This window comes from Staurois parvus, unplaced genomic scaffold (assembly GCF_062004578.1).
Source record: "Staurois parvus isolate SC_StPar_1 unplaced genomic scaffold, SC_StPar_1.0 ptg000099l, whole genome shotgun sequence".
Taxonomy (NCBI): Eukaryota; Metazoa; Chordata; class Amphibia; order Anura; family Ranidae; genus Staurois; species Staurois parvus.
This window is the reverse complement of record NW_028317895.1, coordinates 6,356,622-6,374,881: the sequence shown is the minus strand read 5'-3', so window position 1 is coordinate 6,374,881 and position 18,260 is coordinate 6,356,622. Positions and strand designations below refer to the sequence as shown.

General features: G+C 40.8%; 1 protein-coding gene across 1 annotated transcript in view; it reads right to left on the bottom strand.

Moving 5' to 3' along the window:
• Positions 1 to 1,826: 1,826 nt before the first annotated feature.
• The window catches only part of RAB24 (RAB24, member RAS oncogene family), a 48,508-nt gene continuing 32,074 nt past the window's right edge, over positions 1,827 to 18,260 (bottom strand). The window contains exons 5-9 of the mRNA XM_089671151.1: positions 15,592 to 15,659; positions 15,413 to 15,512; positions 13,118 to 13,168; positions 4,639 to 4,701; positions 1,827 to 2,596 (exon numbers count right to left, since the gene is read on the bottom strand). Of these exons, the coding sequence (XP_089527277.1) occupies positions 2,532 to 2,596; positions 4,639 to 4,701; positions 13,118 to 13,168; positions 15,413 to 15,512; positions 15,592 to 15,659 (347 nt within the window). The 3' untranslated portion in view covers positions 1,827 to 2,531. The remainder of the gene's footprint in view (positions 2,597 to 4,638; positions 4,702 to 13,117; positions 13,169 to 15,412; positions 15,513 to 15,591; positions 15,660 to 18,260) is intronic.

Here is an 18,260-nt window from a genome sequence, read left to right as displayed (position 1 = left end):
GTGCTTCAAAGCCTCCATAGAAGTCTATGACAATGCTCATTGACAGTACCTGCAGCCATTTATTCAGCTTTAGCTTTGCTTTGTATGTATTGCAGGTATGAGATATTCCAGGATGCACTGGGAAACCTACAAGCAAACTGGAAAGACATCATCAGCAGTCACTTCTGATTCATGTGTATATGTTCTGGGAGTGTATATTGCAGACGTCAAATCTGGTGAGCAGCAGGAAGGTGGGTGGGGTCTGGACTGGAGCAGAGCAACTAGCTGATGGCACACGTGGTGTGCAACATAGGAATGCTATACCGGAAGGTGAGTGAGTTACCACTGAATGAGAGATCAGCAAAGCTAGGGGTTCGCACTGAGTGGGGGATCAACAGAGCTGGGGGTTACCATGAGCAGGGGATCAGTAAAGCTGGGGTACTAAGCAGGGGACCTGCTGCACAAGGGTACTAATGAGCTGGAGATCTGCTGCACAGGGTTACTAATGAGCTGGGGTTCTACTGGGCCCCTTTAAAACAAATTGAAAATACACACCATTTGCCAAGCCTCAAAAAAGTATCACAGAAGCATCAAAAACACATGTTGAAACGTTAGGTGCTTTAACCGCTTGAGCTCTAGGCCAGTTATGGCACTTTGTTTACCTGTAACAATCTGTTTTTTGCTAGAAAATTAGTTTAGAACTCCAAACCATTATATATTTTTTAAAGCAAAGGCCCTAGAGAATAAATTTGTGGGCTTTGCAATTTTTTTATGTCACACGGTATGTGCGAAGCGGGTTGCAAACGCAATTTTTTTGGGAAAAAAAATACACTTGAATTTTAATACAAAAAAAAAAAATCCATACCTCATTATTTTTGTTATGTATAAATGATGATGTTATGCTGAGTAAATAGATACCAAACATGTCACGTGTCCATGAATACAGACAGTGTTTGTTTGGGGAAATGCTCATGCATGGCTGTCAAATTGAGACCAGTGGCTTTGTATAAGTACACAATTTAAATAAAACAAAAAACTGTTCTGTTCAATTACTGTTTGTTTTCTAACATTTTGTTTTAAAGGCTAACTCCACCTTTTGCACCATATTACGACCGTATTTACAGCGTAACATGGTGCAAATGGGAACCCCATACCACCACTCATAGTCCATTGATACTTCCTCCAGCTCTCCAACTGAAAGCCCGTATCTTGATACAGACAGGGAGCTTAAAGCAGATCTTCACTCGCTCAATCAATATTGGCTATTTGTAATCCTTATGCTGCTAGCATTAGTATATAGATGGGAAGTTACAGTTACTTCCTGGTTTCCATGCCTAGGTAAATGATATCCATACCTCCCAGGTATCTTTGGGAAGGGGGGGCAGAGGGCTTTGTACGATAAGCACAGCCTATTGCCTGAACTAAGGGTAGATTGATTCTAGGAAGTAACTGCTGCACAAATCATCTGCCCTTACTCAAGATGGCAGCTCCCAAAAATGCTATGGGGGTAATTTTCTCAGCAAAATAAAGCATGGAGACATGGATGGATGGTAGAGTTTGCTTTGAATATTAAAAATGAATTAAACAAGGTTTTTAGTTTGTGGAACTCATATGAAGTGTAGTTCTGCTTTAAGGAAGAGTTTTCAGGAACCTGGCATTGCACCTGAGATCCAGTGATTTTGGTTGCAATGCTTTGCAGGCTTGTTTGCAAAAAAAATAAAATAAATTTTTTTTCCTGCACAATTAAGTACATTTATTATATTTTTGTAAAAGCTGGAGTTAGCCTTTTAACCAGTGGAATTGAAAATAAAAAAACTTTAATTTTGAAGACCACACTAAAAAAAAAGTCATAATAAGTTGATTTTATTTCTGAATAAAATAAATCAACAATAACATTACATTGTTTAAAAATACCTTCTTCACATAGAACTGTAAAAATGAGATGTCATAGCTGGGGCAGCTCAGCAGGTTTACAAGTTTAAAAACATCTATTTTGTGCTACTGTAGCGTAGCTAGTGTTCAAGTCACTGGTGAATGCTGCAGTTTAGTAGTCACAACATTTTAGGCATACTTCATTTATGTACAGAAATGTGCAAGCTGATAATGTGTGTAATGGAAGGTCTCCCACTGAACTGAAGGGCTTTATAACTAGTTTATTTTCTCTCCGATTAGGAAAAGCATCCTTTGCAAAAATACGTGTTTAAATACCAAGCCTTTCTTTTGGGATTAAGTATACGAACCGCTTTTTTAATCCTTCATAACCCGATAATGAGAAAAAGATTTTACAGTGGAACAAAGGCAGGGAACCACATCCATGTTCATTTCAGTAGATCCTTCGTGCTTGCGGTCACTTTTATGCTATATCACATATTGTGCATACATAGACTATAGGGGACATCTTTGGGAATGTGACAATTCCCCAAAAACAGGCATTATATCTTCAAACCAATGAGCATAGGTCCTTGTCATAGCTTGAAAGGAGAAAAAACAAAATCAATGTAGCACATACAGTCCAAGAGAAGGATGATGTTCAGGCCACAGGCATATTTCCTCTAGTGATGGCAGCAGGCATATGAAGCAACATCTCTCTTTTGTGTCAAGTCCACTCCTTTAGGCTCTGTGCAGGGGGAAGATTGTTAAAATGGTTTACAAGATAACAGGTCTAGTTTAAATTAAAGCCCAATTGAACCTTGAAACACAATTTAAAGTCATTTTACTAAAGCCTCCGAGCAGGCATGTTATCACAGAAGAGAAGTGCCTCGTCTCTTCTGCAATAAAATACGCCTACCAGTCTTCTGCAGCATGTAAAAGGTACATCGCCAGCACGGTCCCTGTGTGCCGGGATGACTGACCTATATACATGCACACTAGTTACGTCATCCCATGCCAGCCAATGGAGATGCCCGAAGACCCACACCAAGGGAGAAGATGGCGGCGAACGACCGGGGCTTTTAGAGAGAAGGTTGCCTTTAGTTACGCTTTAAGTTTAAACAAGCAAAATACATTTCAGGTGTATCAAAACAAAAAGTGTGCAAAGTCTTACAGTTTAACAGATTTTTCTTAAAACAGCAGCCTCAGCCCAAGTATAAAAGCCTGATCCCTGCCAACAGCTGCCGAGTTGGACCCTTGCTTTCTGTGGGGAAGCAGTGATCTCTTTACAGAAACCCAACACACACCATCTACTGAGTCAGAGCCTCCGGTCAGTAACTGCATAATTTATCTGTCTGATTCAGTAGGGGGTGAATCAGCCCTCTGCAATGAGACCGCTGCTTTCCTACAAAGAGCAAGGCTCCGAGTCTGCAGATGCGGGCATGGGACAGGCTTTTCTACTTATGCTGTGGCTGCTTTAGAATGAAAACAAACTGTTATCATATTGAACACCTTTTTTGTTTTGATGCAGTTGGAATGTACTTGCCCGATCTAAATTGTAGGTTCACCTGAGCTTTAAATGTGCAAGAATAAAAACATGGGAGCTGTTGGGTTATTATGCTGATTGATGCATCGTTACCTTGTTTGTAGAGAACCTTGGACAGTGTTTCTCAACCGGGGTACCGTGGTATAAGGGATTAACTAAGGCAGGCAGTTACATGAAATATTTTTCACAGCCTTTTTTTTTTCTTTTTTTTTTTTAAACAACGATGGCAATTTGGTGCTTTTTCAGTCTGACATTAAAGCTGCCTCACCACATCCTACCAACTGCAGACGTCATCAGTTGCTAAGGGCACATCGGGCACCTGCACAGCTTTCTGGGTTGCCGACAGACAGAGAGAAGAGAGCCGGGAGGAGGAGTGGCCTGTGCCCTCTCCCTCCTGTCTGTATACAAGAGATGACACAGAACACTCTCATATCAACCTGTACAGAACTAGGATTACCTTCTGCTATTACTTCCCCATACAGCTTCTGAAATTGTGATTGGGGGTGGTAATCAAACAATGCACAATCTCAGTCTGAGAGCATTCTGTGTCATCTCCTGTATACAGACAGGAGGTTGAAAAGCTTGGGGGGGGGAAGCACAGCCCACACTCCCTCTCCTCCTCTTCTGCTGTCACTATATTATTCCTGTACCCAGCTACAACCTGTAAGCTTTGGAAGGGGTAACAAACGTGTGCGTGGGATGAAACGTGCTATGAGGAGGTATATAGAAGGGGGAGTAGGAAAAGAATTTGTGCTGGGGGGATTTGTGCTAGAGCAGGAGCCAATTCAGGGAAAGGTATTTACAACCTACAGACCACTGAACTCTGTCTCACAAACTACTTCTTAGGGCTTGTTCACACCAGGTGGCATCCCCACACATCGTGTGTGTTCGTTCGTTCCTGCTAAAAGCCATGGTACCACAGTACCATGTGTTTCGGTGCACTGCGATTCTAAAAATCACGTTGGCAACTTTTTGCGTGTTTCACATGCATAGAGCAACCCAATCAAAAACATGACACACAGGAACATGCCTCCTGGTGTGAAAGAGCCCTCAAACAGTTGTACCCCAATATTGTACACAATTCTAAAGGGTGCCTTGACTGAAAAAAGGTTGAGAAACACTGACCCAGGATTATGATAACTGCTCCAGGACCTTCACTAAAGTCTTGATTTGTCTACTAAGATGTAATATTCCATCTGCCTTAGAGGCAATTTATATGTGAAATACTTCCCTGTTTAACCTACCTGTTTGAACTTGAAAATCGCCGTAGTTCACAAAGTCTTCAGCCACCTTCTGAAACAATTCATCTGGTTTATATACACAAAGAATACATTTATAAGAGAAGAGCAATTCCAAAGCTTTTTACTAACTGTCTATACAAATGAACTATAGTGCGCCTGTCCTAAAATGCATGGGATGCAAAAAGGCAGCAGATACAAAATAACAATTGCTGAATGGCAACATACATTGTATTTTTGTAGTTTTTTTTCCTCCCCTTTTGGACTAAACCTTACCATCTTGACCTCCTAGCGCCAAGGGTTATAATGCAGAATAATTGCTAATACAAAACTGCTGTCCAGCAATGCAACCACTGTACATCTCCTTTACTATACAATATGGATGGTCATGTCTATGGTAACTAAACCTGAACTGTAGGGAAGCATATAAACCAGGGGTCTGCAAGTTTACTGTCCTTCAGACTTTAGAGGGCTGGAGTACAGAGTGTGGCCAGCAGAAGTAGAAAATATCCTGCCATCATATTGACACTTTATAGTTTCTAGACTTTGAGTCAGAGGGAGTGCGCCAGACTTCCTTGGGCTGTGTACTTGTTACAGGTTATGGAAGCCTGAGGGTCAGCATAAAAGCCCCCCAAATTCCTAACAAAACAGGTTAACTTGAAATCGTTTTAAAAAAAACTGTAAGACATTTTCCCTTCCAACAATGCAGTATGTCCTAAAAGTCTTATAAACTGAGGAACCAGAAAAGCAGTTCTATCAACAATGCTTAGTCCATCGTGCCCTTACAATGCAAAATTTGAATGTACCATATTAGTTTAACTACTCCATCATAGCAGATAAGCATTTCCTTCACATACCAGGAAGTGCCAACCCCTGTGAGCTTTGTCCCCCTCACATGGTCTGAACAGGTTTATCTGGATATTTTGTGAAGCTAAGTGACCAGATGAGGGAGTGGGAGGAACAAATCCAAAACAGCTACTACATCCTCAATCATTTCAAATGTATAACCCACTGCCTAAGAGATACTTTTTGTTATCTAGTAAAGTTAAAAGGAAAAGTCCACTTCTTGAGTACCTTTAAGCCCTTTTCACTGCCACGGACGTATGGCATATGGTGGCATAGGACAGATTCCAGTTGGTCAGGTGAGCATGCCTTACTCTCTGCTATAAGCTCATGGTCAAGCATATATCTGAGTTGTCTTCCTGACAGCCCTAATTAAATGAACAGCTATGGTCAGCAGCTGACAATTCACTAATTGTAGCAATTAATTCCAAAAGTAAGTCAACCCTCCCTTCTGCTGTTAAGACTTGCCACTCTGCTGTTCAGATTCCACTAAACCCCCCACCTTTTCCCTGTTTAGTAGTAGTGAAAACAAGTAAAATAAAAAAAAAAAAAATATATATATATATACACACACACACACAGTTGTGTTCAAAATAATAGCAGTGTGTTGCAAAAAGTGAATAAAGCTCAAAATCCTTCTAATAGCTTTTATTTCCATACACACAAATGCATTGGGAACACTACACATTCTATTCCAAATTGATACATGAAGAAAAATATATCAAATTTGTGTTGTTCCTTTAAAAAAATTTAAGAAAAGTGAATATTAGACTGTTCAAAAAAATAGCAGTGTTTGTATTTTTCTTTACAAACTCAAACATTCACTATATAAACTGAAAAATGTTTGAAGATTTTGCTTTCCTTTGAATCACTTAATTAATATTTGGTTGTATAAGCACTGTTTCTAAGAACTGCTGTACATCTATGTTGCATGAAGTCAACCAACTTCTGGCACCTGTGAACAGGTATTCCAGCCCAGGATAATTGGACTACATTCCATAGTTCTTCTCTATTTCTTGGTTTTGCCTCAGAAACTGCATTTTTGATGTCACCCCACAAGTTTTCTATTGGATTAAGATCCGGGGATTGGGCTGGCCACTCCATAACATCAGTCTTGTTGGTCTGGAACCAAGATGTTGCACAATTACTGGTGTGTTTGGGGTCGTTATCTTGTTGGAACACCCATTTCAAGGGCATTTCCTCTTCAGCATAAGGGAGCATGACCTCTTCAAGTATTCTGATGTATTCAAACTGATCCATGATCCCTGGTATGCGATAAATAGGCCCAACACCATAGTATGAGAAACATCCCCACATCATGATGCTTGCGCAACCATGCTTCACTGTCTTCACAGTGTACTGTGGCTTGAATTCAGTGTTTGGGGGTCGTCTGACAAACTGTCTCCGGCCACTAGACCGAAAAAGAACAATCTTACTTTCATCAGTCCACAAAATGTTGCGCCATTTCTCTTTAGGCTAGTCAATGTGCTCTTTGGCAAATTGTAACCTCTTCAGCACATGTCTTTTTTTCAACAGTGGGACTTTGCGGGGGCTTCTTGCAGATAGCTTGGCTTCACATAGGCGTCTTCTAATTGTAACAGTACTCACAGGTAACTTTAGACCTTCTTTGATCTTCCTGGAGCTGATTGTTGGCTGAGTCCTTGCCATTTTGGCTATTCTTCTATCCATTCGAATGGTAGTTTTTCGCTTTCTTCCACGTCTTTCAGGTTTTGGTTTCCATTTTAAAGCATTTGCGATCATTTTAGCTGAGCAGCCTATCATTTTCTGTGTTTCTTTATATGTTTTCCCCTCTCCAATCAACTTTTTAATCAAGGTACGCTGTTGAACAATGTCTGGAACGACCCATTTTCCTCAGAATTTCAGAGAGAAATGCACTGTAACCAGTATGTACATTTGCTGCCTTCCTTCCTTAAATAAGGGCAATAATTGCCACCTGTTTTTCAAAGAATGAATGACCTCACTAATAGAACTCCACACTGCTATTATTTTGAACATGCCCCTTTCAATTAGTGATTCAATTACACAGAATCAGCAGCATGCGTGTCATGACTGTTGGGTCTGTTGGATTTCTATTACTCTACTACATCTGCTAGTAAATTATTTGCCATGTAGAAATATCATTTCTACCAAAAACAGTGATTGATCAGGTTAGTGATGTCTGACTGCTATTATTTTGAACACAACTATATATATATATATATATACATATACATACACATATATATATACATACATACACATATATATATATACATACATACACACACAACATGGAAAACACCTTGCTAACACAAGTTCGTTGCATGGTAACCTATCACAATGCACTGCGGAGGACTAAAAACTGGTACCTGCACCTGTTTGGTGCAATTTATGCATGTTGATTTGAACCTTGTTGCCCCGCAGCCCTTTAAAAGGTTCCAAATGCCACATAACTGCTGAGATTGGCTGTCAGAGGAGTCACATGATTGGAAACTCCTGACCATAATCAATGACCAGCAGTGGTTCATGACCGCTCGGTCACTGTGGTGGGACCATGGAGTGAGAGCACTCTAAGCAAAGAATAGCAATTCCCTACAGGCATATATGCATAACAGCTTGGTGGGAACTTTTTTAAAACACACACACACACTAAACTAAAGGTCTGTTCACATCAGTGGGCATACATTGTTATACCACATTGCAGTGCTTCATTTTGTTTTTTTTAAACTTTTTTTTTTTATGTTACTTTCATCTAACGCTATGTGTAGCAATGTATTGTGAAGCTGCACAGCTTTACAACAAAATGTATACCTATAATCTCTTTATCGTAGCCCGGACACAGCAATGCAATTGAAGTTACCAGAAGCCATAGGTGTGAAGTCAACCTCCAGATTTATAGCTTAGTCGCTCATTTATAGTTTTGAATATGTTTTGCATACGTTTACCATTTTGCAAAAATCACTTTAAAATATACAAATATTTATTAAAGTAGAATTCCAGCCAAAGCCTAACTAGTCTTACTAGTCTCTACTAGCCCAAAGGGGCTGTGCGGGCTCTAGAGATCACTTTTATAGAGTCCTGAAGGCAGATCCCTAATGTCTCCTTTAGGTGGATCTGTCATCTGCCCAATGCTATCACAAAGGGGGCTTTTTAGACCCCTTGTGATAGTAATAAACTTAAAGAAAAAAAAACTCTACACAATATAAACAGAACAAAAAAAAAAAAAAAAAACTTTAACCACTTCAGCCTTGGTGCTGTACCCGTACATTGCCAGGTTATACCAGGATGATGCCTGCAACTACAGCCATCATTCTGGTGTCTTTTGTTTTTAAGCCAGCGATGCTCTTTTATGTAGAAGCGATCCTAGTGGCTAATTAGCTGCTGGATTTCTTTTACAGATGGTGGAAGGGGGTCCCCCACCTTCTACCAAGAATTCTTCCTAGGCTTCACTATCCCACTGGGGAACCCGTGACTGAAGCTAGCGGTTCTGCTGACCATAGAGATGGAAGAGGACTGGAACAACCCCGATCATCTATCTATATAGTCTAAGAAACCAGAAGTGATAGCTATTTTGTCACTTCCGGTTTCACCAGGATATAAAGAAGCCATTACTGGCTTATGAAAGCTTAGCTGAAACTGATCTGGGTTTTATCTGATGTTTTGAAGGGGAGGGGAGAGATCTGAAGTTTAATAGATCCCAGATCTCTCCATGAAGAGGACCTGTCAATGCTTCAGCTCTAGTACCGGACCTTCTGTGGGACTCTAAGACTGGGTTCACATATGTGCACGGCCAGTTTCAGTGTGCTTTTTAAAGAAGTTGGTTTTGTTTAGTGGTTCAGGTGCAAATTTCTAAAGTGTATGACAACTGAAATCGCACTTGATCCCGACTGAAAATGCACTGTGGCCGGCCTGTACATATGTGAACCAACTCCATAGAAAATCGGTTTGGTCCACATGTCATGTGAATCAGATGTGGTTCAAAATGCATCCAACTCGGATATATGTGAACCAGGGCTAAGCTGGTAACTTGTAAAAGCTTTTAAAGCGTAACCTATGGATAATTGAACCACTTGCCTACCGGGTACTTATACCCCCTTCCTGCCCAGGCCAATTTTCAGCTTTCAGCACTGTTGCACTTTGAATGACAATTGCGCGCTCATGCAACATTGTACTTATATGAAATTTTTATCATTTTTTTTTCTTAGACAGATAGAGCTTTCTTTTGGTGGTATTTAATCACCTCTGGGTTTTTTTATTTTTTTGCTAAACAAACCAAAAACAACTGAACATTTTGAAAAAAAAAATGTTTTTTCTTAGTTTCTGTTATAAAATTTTGTAAATAATTTTTCTCCACTGATGAGGCTGCAGTGATGGGCACTGATAGGCGGCACTTGTAGGTGGCACTGATGGGCATTGACAGGGATCACTGATGGGCATTGAAAGGCAGCACTCATATATGGCACTGATAGGCAGTACTGATTGGCACTAACCGGCACTGTTTGGTGGCACTGACTGGCACTGCTAGGTGACACTGTTAAGCGGCACTTACGGCACTGATGCGCGCAGATAGGCGGCACTGATAGGTGGCAGTGATTGGCAGTACTGATAGGCGGCACTGACTGGCACTGATAGGTTGCACTGAAAGTCAGCTCAGATGGGCACTGATATGTGGCATTGATGTGCACTGGTAGGCACTGATATGTGGCATTGATGGGCACTGGCACGTAGCATTGATGGACACTGACAGGTGGCACTAATGGGGCTACACTGATCATTAGGGCACACTGATCATCAGTGCCCAGATGAGCAGTGTACATGTCCCCTCTGAGGAATGCCGATTACTGGCTCTCCTCTCGAGCTGTCAGCGTGTCAACCGGCATTTCCTTATTTACATGCGATCAGCTGTGATCGGACACAGCTGATCACATGACAGAGCCGACGTCATCGGCTCTTTTCGTTGACCGGTGATCTGCTATGTCCCAGGGACACAGCGCACCGCCAATCGCCGCAATGCGTGCCCACGGGGGCGCACACGCGCTGTTGGGGTGGGAGGACATCATATAACATCCTCCCGGAATGAGAGAACAGCCTTGTGCCCGTCATTTCCTTCTATGGTGGGCGGGAGGCGGTTAATATACCATAGTTTGTCACCATTTCACAAGCTTGCGCAATTTTAAAGCATAACATGTTGGGTATCTATGTACTCATTATTTATTAAAAAGTGTATTTTTTCCCAAAAAATTGCTTTTGAAAAACTGTAGCGCAAATACTGTGTGACTTAAAAAACTGTAACACCCACAATCCTTGCTCTTTGGGGGTTCCAAGTTTTCTAGCAATTTTTTTTTTTTTACATGTAGGAGAGTAATGTCAGAATTGGTTGGGGGCTGAAGTGGTTAAAGTACAAACTCCAAATGGGCAGCGTAGAGTGAGCATGTGTATGTCTACATTAACTGTGCCACACATGTGAAGTATTGCTGCAAAGCATGGGGTGAAAGCAATAATTCTAGAGCCATAATTCACAGTTAACTCTAAACTGATAATCTGTAAAAGACTTTTAAAGTGTCGCCTATGGAGAATTTTGGGCACTATAGTTTCTCAGTCTCACAGGCACAAGCAATTTTACAGCTTGACGTTATATATGTTATAGATGTTCTATATCTATGCACTCAATGAAACCTCATCTTTTATATTTTACCAAACAATTGGGTATAATATTGTGTTTGTTTACATTAAAATTAATTTTAGTGTACTTTTTCCTGAAAATATAACTGTGAAGTAAAAAATTGCAACTAGCACCATTTTAATTCTGCTTTCAGACAGTATAAAATTGTTTGGGGACTTGAAGTAATTTCTAGCCAAGAAAAAAACCAATGCAATGAAAATTATTTTAAAAAACATGAGAAGGCTTGCACATACAGGAAACTATTTGCAAACAGCTGTGCCATCGATCAGATTCTTTTTTCGTTTGGTGCTCCATCCACTCAGACAAAGCACGTACACTGGTCACTAACAGGAATTCACTCAATGTCACTGTGGATAGTGTAAAAAAAAAAAAAAAAACACAAGGAAAAAAAACAAAAAAAAACACTGGGCACAAAATGCTGAGAAGTAATTCATGGAAGTCTAAAATAAGTGAACTATTCCTTTTAAGGGTTACTTCTCTTTTTCAAAAAAGTGAATTAATACCCTACACACTCCCCATCCTCCCCCCCCCCCCCCACCTCCCCACTGCACATATCATGGGTGATGAGCTGTCAGTGTACTGGTCAGCTGGTGTACTGGTCCGGGGATTTGAAATCCCTGCTCTTCTCTCCTTTTGTTCTGCAGGGCTGCTGGGACGGAGCAGAGAAATTTTCTGTGCCGACCAATCAGAATCACTCTGATCTGTCCCAGAAGCCCTACAGAAAAACAGGGGAGAAGAAAGAAGATTCCAAATCCATGGACTGCTACACTGACAGCTCATCACACACAGAGGTAAGTACAGTGGGGATTTCAGGGAGGGGGGGGGGGGGGTTTAGGGTGTTAATTCACCTTTAAAAAAATTTCTTTGAACCTAACCTTGCAATTTAACCACCTCCCGCCCACCATATAGTCCAATGATGGGTGCAAGGTGGTTCTCTCGTTCTGGGAGGACGTCATGTGACGTCCTCCCATTCTCACTGCACATACGCAGCTCAGGGAGTGCGCTGTGTCCCTCGCACACAGCGGATCACCGATCTACGAAAAGAGCCGAAGATGTCGGCTCGGTCATGTGCTCAGCTGTGTCCAATCACAGCTGATCACATGTAGACAGGGAAATGCCGGTTATTGGTCATGCTGACAGCTCGAGAGGACAGGAGGAGAGCCGGTAATCGGCATTCCGCGGAGGGGACATGTACACTGATCATCAGGGCACTGATGATCAGTGTGCCCTGATGATCAGTGTGGTCCCAGAAGTGCCACCTGTCAGTGTCCATCAGTGCCAGCTGCCAGTGCTGAACAGTGCCACGTGCCAGTGCCACATATCAGTGCCTACCAGTGCACATCAATGCCACATCAGTGCCCATCTGAGCTACCTTTCAGTGTCACCCATCAATGCCAATCAGTGCCGCCTATCAGTATGCATCAGTGCCTCCTATAAGTGTCAGTCAGTGCCGCCTATCAGTGCCATATATCAGTGCTGCCTTACAGTGCCCATCAGTGATGCCTGTCAATGCCCATCAGTGCCACCTACCAGTGCCTCCTCATCAGTGCCACCTATCAGTGCAGCCTATCAGTGCCCATCACGGCCTCATTAGTGCACATCAGTGAAGGAGAAAAATCACTTATTTACAAAATTTTACATCAAAAACTAAGAAAAAACATTTTTTTTCAAAATTTTCAGCGGTTTTTGGCTTAAGAAAAAATAAAAAAAAACAGAGGTGAATAAATACCACCAAAAGAAAGCTCTATCTGTCACAAAAAAATGATAAAACTTTCATATGGGTACAGTGTTGCATGACCGCGCAATTGTCATTCAAAGTGTGACAGCGCTGAAAGCTGGAAATTGGCCTGGACAGGAAGGGGGTATAAGTCCCTTGTAGGCAAGCTGTTAAAGTGTCATAGATAAAGTGTTGATGAAAGCAAAGTGATACACGTATTGAATTAAAGAACATGTCCTTACCTACACTGTGTCCTGTTTTACTAGATGTCTCACAAAGGTGGGCTTTAATCTCTGCAGAGAGAGAAAATATTATTAGAACTACTGCAGCATGAGAAAAAGCAACATCCAGAAATGTTTAAGAGGTTTTATTTAACCTTGCACATGCAGTCACTGCTGTTGTTTTGCAGATTTTTTTTTTAAATTTATTTATTTATTTCAAATTGTTACTAAACTCATGACCCTGCATTCACTATATCTGGTCTCCCATAGTACACACTACATGGAAATGCAATTATTGTAGTAAGTATAATACTAAATACTTTTTCTTATCAGCAGTATATAGCAGTCTTGTGACTTCTATCAGTGTCCAGGGGAGCACTGATTAAAGCTTCTAGGAGGAGTTTTCATTCTCTTCTGACTGTCCTATGAGGCTGCATGACCCCAGACCCTCTATCTGGACAATGCTGACTGGCACTGTGTTGATCACATGCAACCTCCCAAAATAAAATAAAATATTTAGCAATACACATTAAACTGAGCATGTGCAAAGTGACTCCTAGAACTTTGTACTATTAGCAGATGGATTGGGGACAGTAGAAGAAGGGGAGGAGCAGAGAAGACAGGATCAAACATCCTTTTTACACATTGTGGAGGATTAACCCCTTAGGATCCACAGTGAGTATAACAAGCATGCTTTACTGCATATACAGACTGATTTTACTGTTTGGGTTTAGTAACACTTTAAGTGTCAACATGTGTAGATATTGTTTTTCACTCTATACTATGGCCAAGGGTACATAGATCACAATATAGGCTGAATAAATAAAAGAAAAGTGAAAAGCAGGGGCACCGATTGGCCTTCTCTAGGTCATGTTTCTGGTTCCTGGACGTGGTATTAGGCAGGAAGTAGCAAGGAATCAGGTGACCTGTTGGGCCTAGACAGGGACCTGTGGCGGGTGCTATGTTTAGGTTTCGCAGAAAGCAGGGGACAGGTAAACCTAAATTTTGTTTTTGGTTTTTAGATCAGTCTTTACAAATATCAGTGTTTATCAAGCACCACTGACATGCATGTTATCAAAGATAACCCAAAATGTGTCTAAATGTTTTACAAAGTGTGATTTTGTACTAGATAGAACACGGCCTTGTTCACAAGGGTGTAAACAAGTACATGTTTTCCATCATTGAAACTTTTCAAACACTTTGCAAAGCCAATACCTGCTCCATAACATATCAGTGAATGGTCTAGTACAGGTTCCCAACCTCAGTCCTCAGGTCCGCTCAACAGGTCACGTTTTCAGGATTTTCTCCACCTTGCTCAGGTGATTTAAATCAATGTCAGTGGTTTTGTATTCATGACTGCGATTTTATAGAAGGGAAAATGCAAAACATGGCCGGCTGGGGATACTTGAGGACTAAGTTCGGGAATCACTCATCTAGTATGCATAGTTCAGAATGTGTATTCACTGCTTTGCATAGTTTTGCTATCATTTTACACATATCTATTATCTTTCTTTTTAAAGTATATCTAAACCCCCGAAACAAAAATCATATACAGTTTACCAGTCTCTAGATGTTGGTGGCTGCATTTGTTTTGTTTTTTTTCCCCCTTTATTTTCACCTGGGGATTCAGTCAGTAATCTACTTCTTGTCTTAGGGTTCCGTTCCCTGCAACGTCAGGACGTACGGGGACGGAACGGCGGGAAATTTAAAAATGTGAAAAAGTGACATTCACTAAATACACTAAAATCACATAGTAAAACATTACTGTATCAAACCATTTCACATACATTTTGTCCCTAGTGCTTTGTCCTGTGCCCTGCCTGCATTTTTACCGTTCTGTCAGTCTGGAAATGTCTGAGAAATGTCTATGGCATCCAAAAAGCATCCCTTTGGGCCTACAATAAAAAATACATATTTCCATGCAAAAAAAGAACCGCTTTGAGCACAGAAATACTGACATAATCAGACCGCTAGGGAGCTACGGTGGTTCCACTCTATGGAGGAGCAATGGAGCCACCCTAAAATATGAGATGTTTTACTGACTGGATCACCAGATGAAAATAAAGGAAAAAAAATGATGCAGCCACCACATGTAAGAATTGATAAGCTGAAATGTATTAAATATTTGTTTTTGTGTAGATACACTTTTACCTACTGGGGTATACAAGTAACTGGTAAAAATTCTGGGTTTTATTACATCTTACCGAATGTGTAGTATTCTAACAAAGATGTTTCATGTATATCAAATCAAACAGAAAAGCTTGTGCTAGTATAGCTATGGCAAGGATCAGGACTTGCCAAATGTTATAATCTCACCATCTGCGTAATCTTGAACATCATGGAAATCAACTTGCCGTCTATTCTTGTCATTTTCGATTAGGTCGACCTTTGTGCCACAAATATAAATCCGACAATTCTGGTAACAGAAAGAAGCCAACTATTAGGACCACAGGGTCAGCTTTTTATTATACTTAGCAGTGTTTACGATTACAAACCTCTTCAAAATTCTGCAGTTCATTTACCCAAAACTTCACTCTTTCAAAACTACTGCAGTCTGTGAGATCTGTGACAAATGGAAAACTGATGATTAGTATGTTTTCAATGTCCTTACAAACTCCAAACATGCCCTGTACACACTGTCAGTTTTTTTCCATTCAACCCAGCAGGCTGAAGGAAAAAAAAAAAAAAAAAAAAAAAAAAGATTGCTGTACTAACACCAGCAATGTTAGTACAGCCATTTTCCCCGCTGTGCTTTTGTGTTCAGGCAGGGGGACTGCCCCACACCAGGACACACCGGTCAGCTCGCTCAGCCACTGGCTGAGAGCGCTGACCAGAAGACCTTTTTCGATAATGCCCCTTCTGTCGGACTGGCTGCCGTACACACGGCCAAATATTGGCTGGTTTCTGTTAAATGAACTTTACAAAAAGTAGGTGTCACATTAAAACAACCAAAAAAAGTCTTGTAAATTCTAAATATAAGCTGTTTACTCAATGTGCATATTTATATAGTGTGTCAAAATTCACAATATTGCGATGTATGTAATCCAATTAAAAAAAAACCCTCTTTTTTGCCAAGTCACCTGTCCAGGAGTTATTGTATATTGGTTTTTTTCTTAAAACATATGCAAAAATAGGTGAATTATCTCACATTAAAAGGCTCAAGAAATCATGTTTTCACGTAAATAATGATCTATAACAATCCAGGTAAAGAATGGTAATTTGTTTTTAGATCGGGAGGTGTCAGGGCCTATATCAGGATACTGTTGTCGGTTTCCCCATAGGCAGATTTCCCCTCGATTCCTGTTCTTGATACATGAGGATATCAGAGGCTCTAACCTCATTCTAGCCAAACCTAAAAAAATACATTTTAGAGTTACATTTTAATTTGCTAAAATGCTGTAACACTCCCAATCTATAAAGTTATCTGGATGCTGCTGGTCCTTGAGTTTGATGTCTTTCAATGCTAATTATGATGGCAGAGCACGCAAAGCAGGTAAAGGGACCTTTGTTATGAGGTCAGGTGGTGTACATGCACACAGAGGTATTTCCCTGGGTCAGTTTAGAGATCATTATTCCCTATTGTTAAAGAAGTCACAATTTTAAATGCACATGTTCTATTCAGATGTGTTTGTTGAAAAGTATTTGCAGTGCAATATGCACAAAGCTAAAGATTAATGATCACTAAACGAATGCAGGCCATACACTGTATGGATTTGGGCTGCTTTCTGAGGAACCAGACAAAATTCTTTCACTGGGTGGCTGTCATCCACCTCCCTCCATTCATCAATTCATCAAAGGAGCCAGGCAAAAAAAACAAAAACAAAAAAGCAACTCTGTCCGAAAAGGGACTGCAGCCAATCAGAGGCAGCCACTGTTCAGGTATTTTGACAGCCAGTGATGCCAGCTGTTAAAGTGGTAGTAAACTAATTTTTTATAATTTATACATACAGGAAAGCTTATTATAAAGCTTACCTGTAGTACAAGGGATATCTCCAAAACATGCAACATTTAGGAGATTTTCTATAGCTCTGCAGCCAGTGACATCACCGGGGCATGCACACTGTACCCTGAAAGGATGGCATACTGAGTATGCCGTCCCTTCAGAGTGCTGTGCTGCTGTCATGGTTCCCATGTGCATGCACGTGAGTGATGTCATCGCAGCTTGGCCATTCAAGTGACCGCAGCCCATCAACCTGGAAGGAAGACCGGGTGAAGATGGAAGCCCTGGCAGCGGTGACAGCACACCACTGGAGGGCTTCGTTTTTGGGTAAGGGTTTCATAATTACAGTGGGGATCGAAAGTTTGGGCACCCCAGCTAAAAATTTGTATTAATGTGCATAAAGAAGCCAAGGAAAGATGGAAAAATCTGCAAAATGCATCAAATTACAGATTAGACATTCTTATAATATGTCACCAAAAGTTAGATTTTATTTCCATCATTTACACTTTCAAAATAACAGAAAACAAAAAAATGGCGTCTGCAAAAGTTTGGGCACCCTGCAGAGTTAATATCTTGTACTGCCCCCTTTGGCAAGTATCACAGCTTGTAAACGCTTTTTGTAGCCAGCCAAGAGTCTTTCAATTCTTGTTTGAGGTATCTTTGCCCATTCTTCCTTACAAAAGTCTTCCAGTTCTTTGAGATTTCTGGGCTGTCTGTCACGCACTGCTCTTTTAAGGTCTATCCATAGATTTTCAATTATGTTGAGGTCAGGAGATTGTGAAGGCCATGGCAAAACCTTCAGTTTACGCCTCTTGATGTAATCCCCCGTGGATTTCTAGGTGTGTTTAGGATCATTATCCATTTGTAGAAGCCATCCTCTCTTTAACTTCAGCTTTTTCACAGATGGCATCAAGTTACCATCCAAAATGTGCTGAAATTCTATTGAATCCATTTTTCCTTCTACTTGTGAGATGTTCCCTGTGCCACTGGCTGCAACACAACCCCAAAGCATGACTGATCCAACCCCATGCTTAACAGTTGGACAGAGGTTCTTTTCATTCAATTCTGTGCCCCTTCTTCTCCAAACGTACCTTTGCTCATTCCGGCCAAAAAGTTCAATTTTAACCTCATCGGTCCACAGAACTTGTTTCCAAAATGCATCAGGCTTGTCTATATGTTCATTTGCAAAGTTCAAACAATGATTTTTGTGGTGAGGACGTAGAA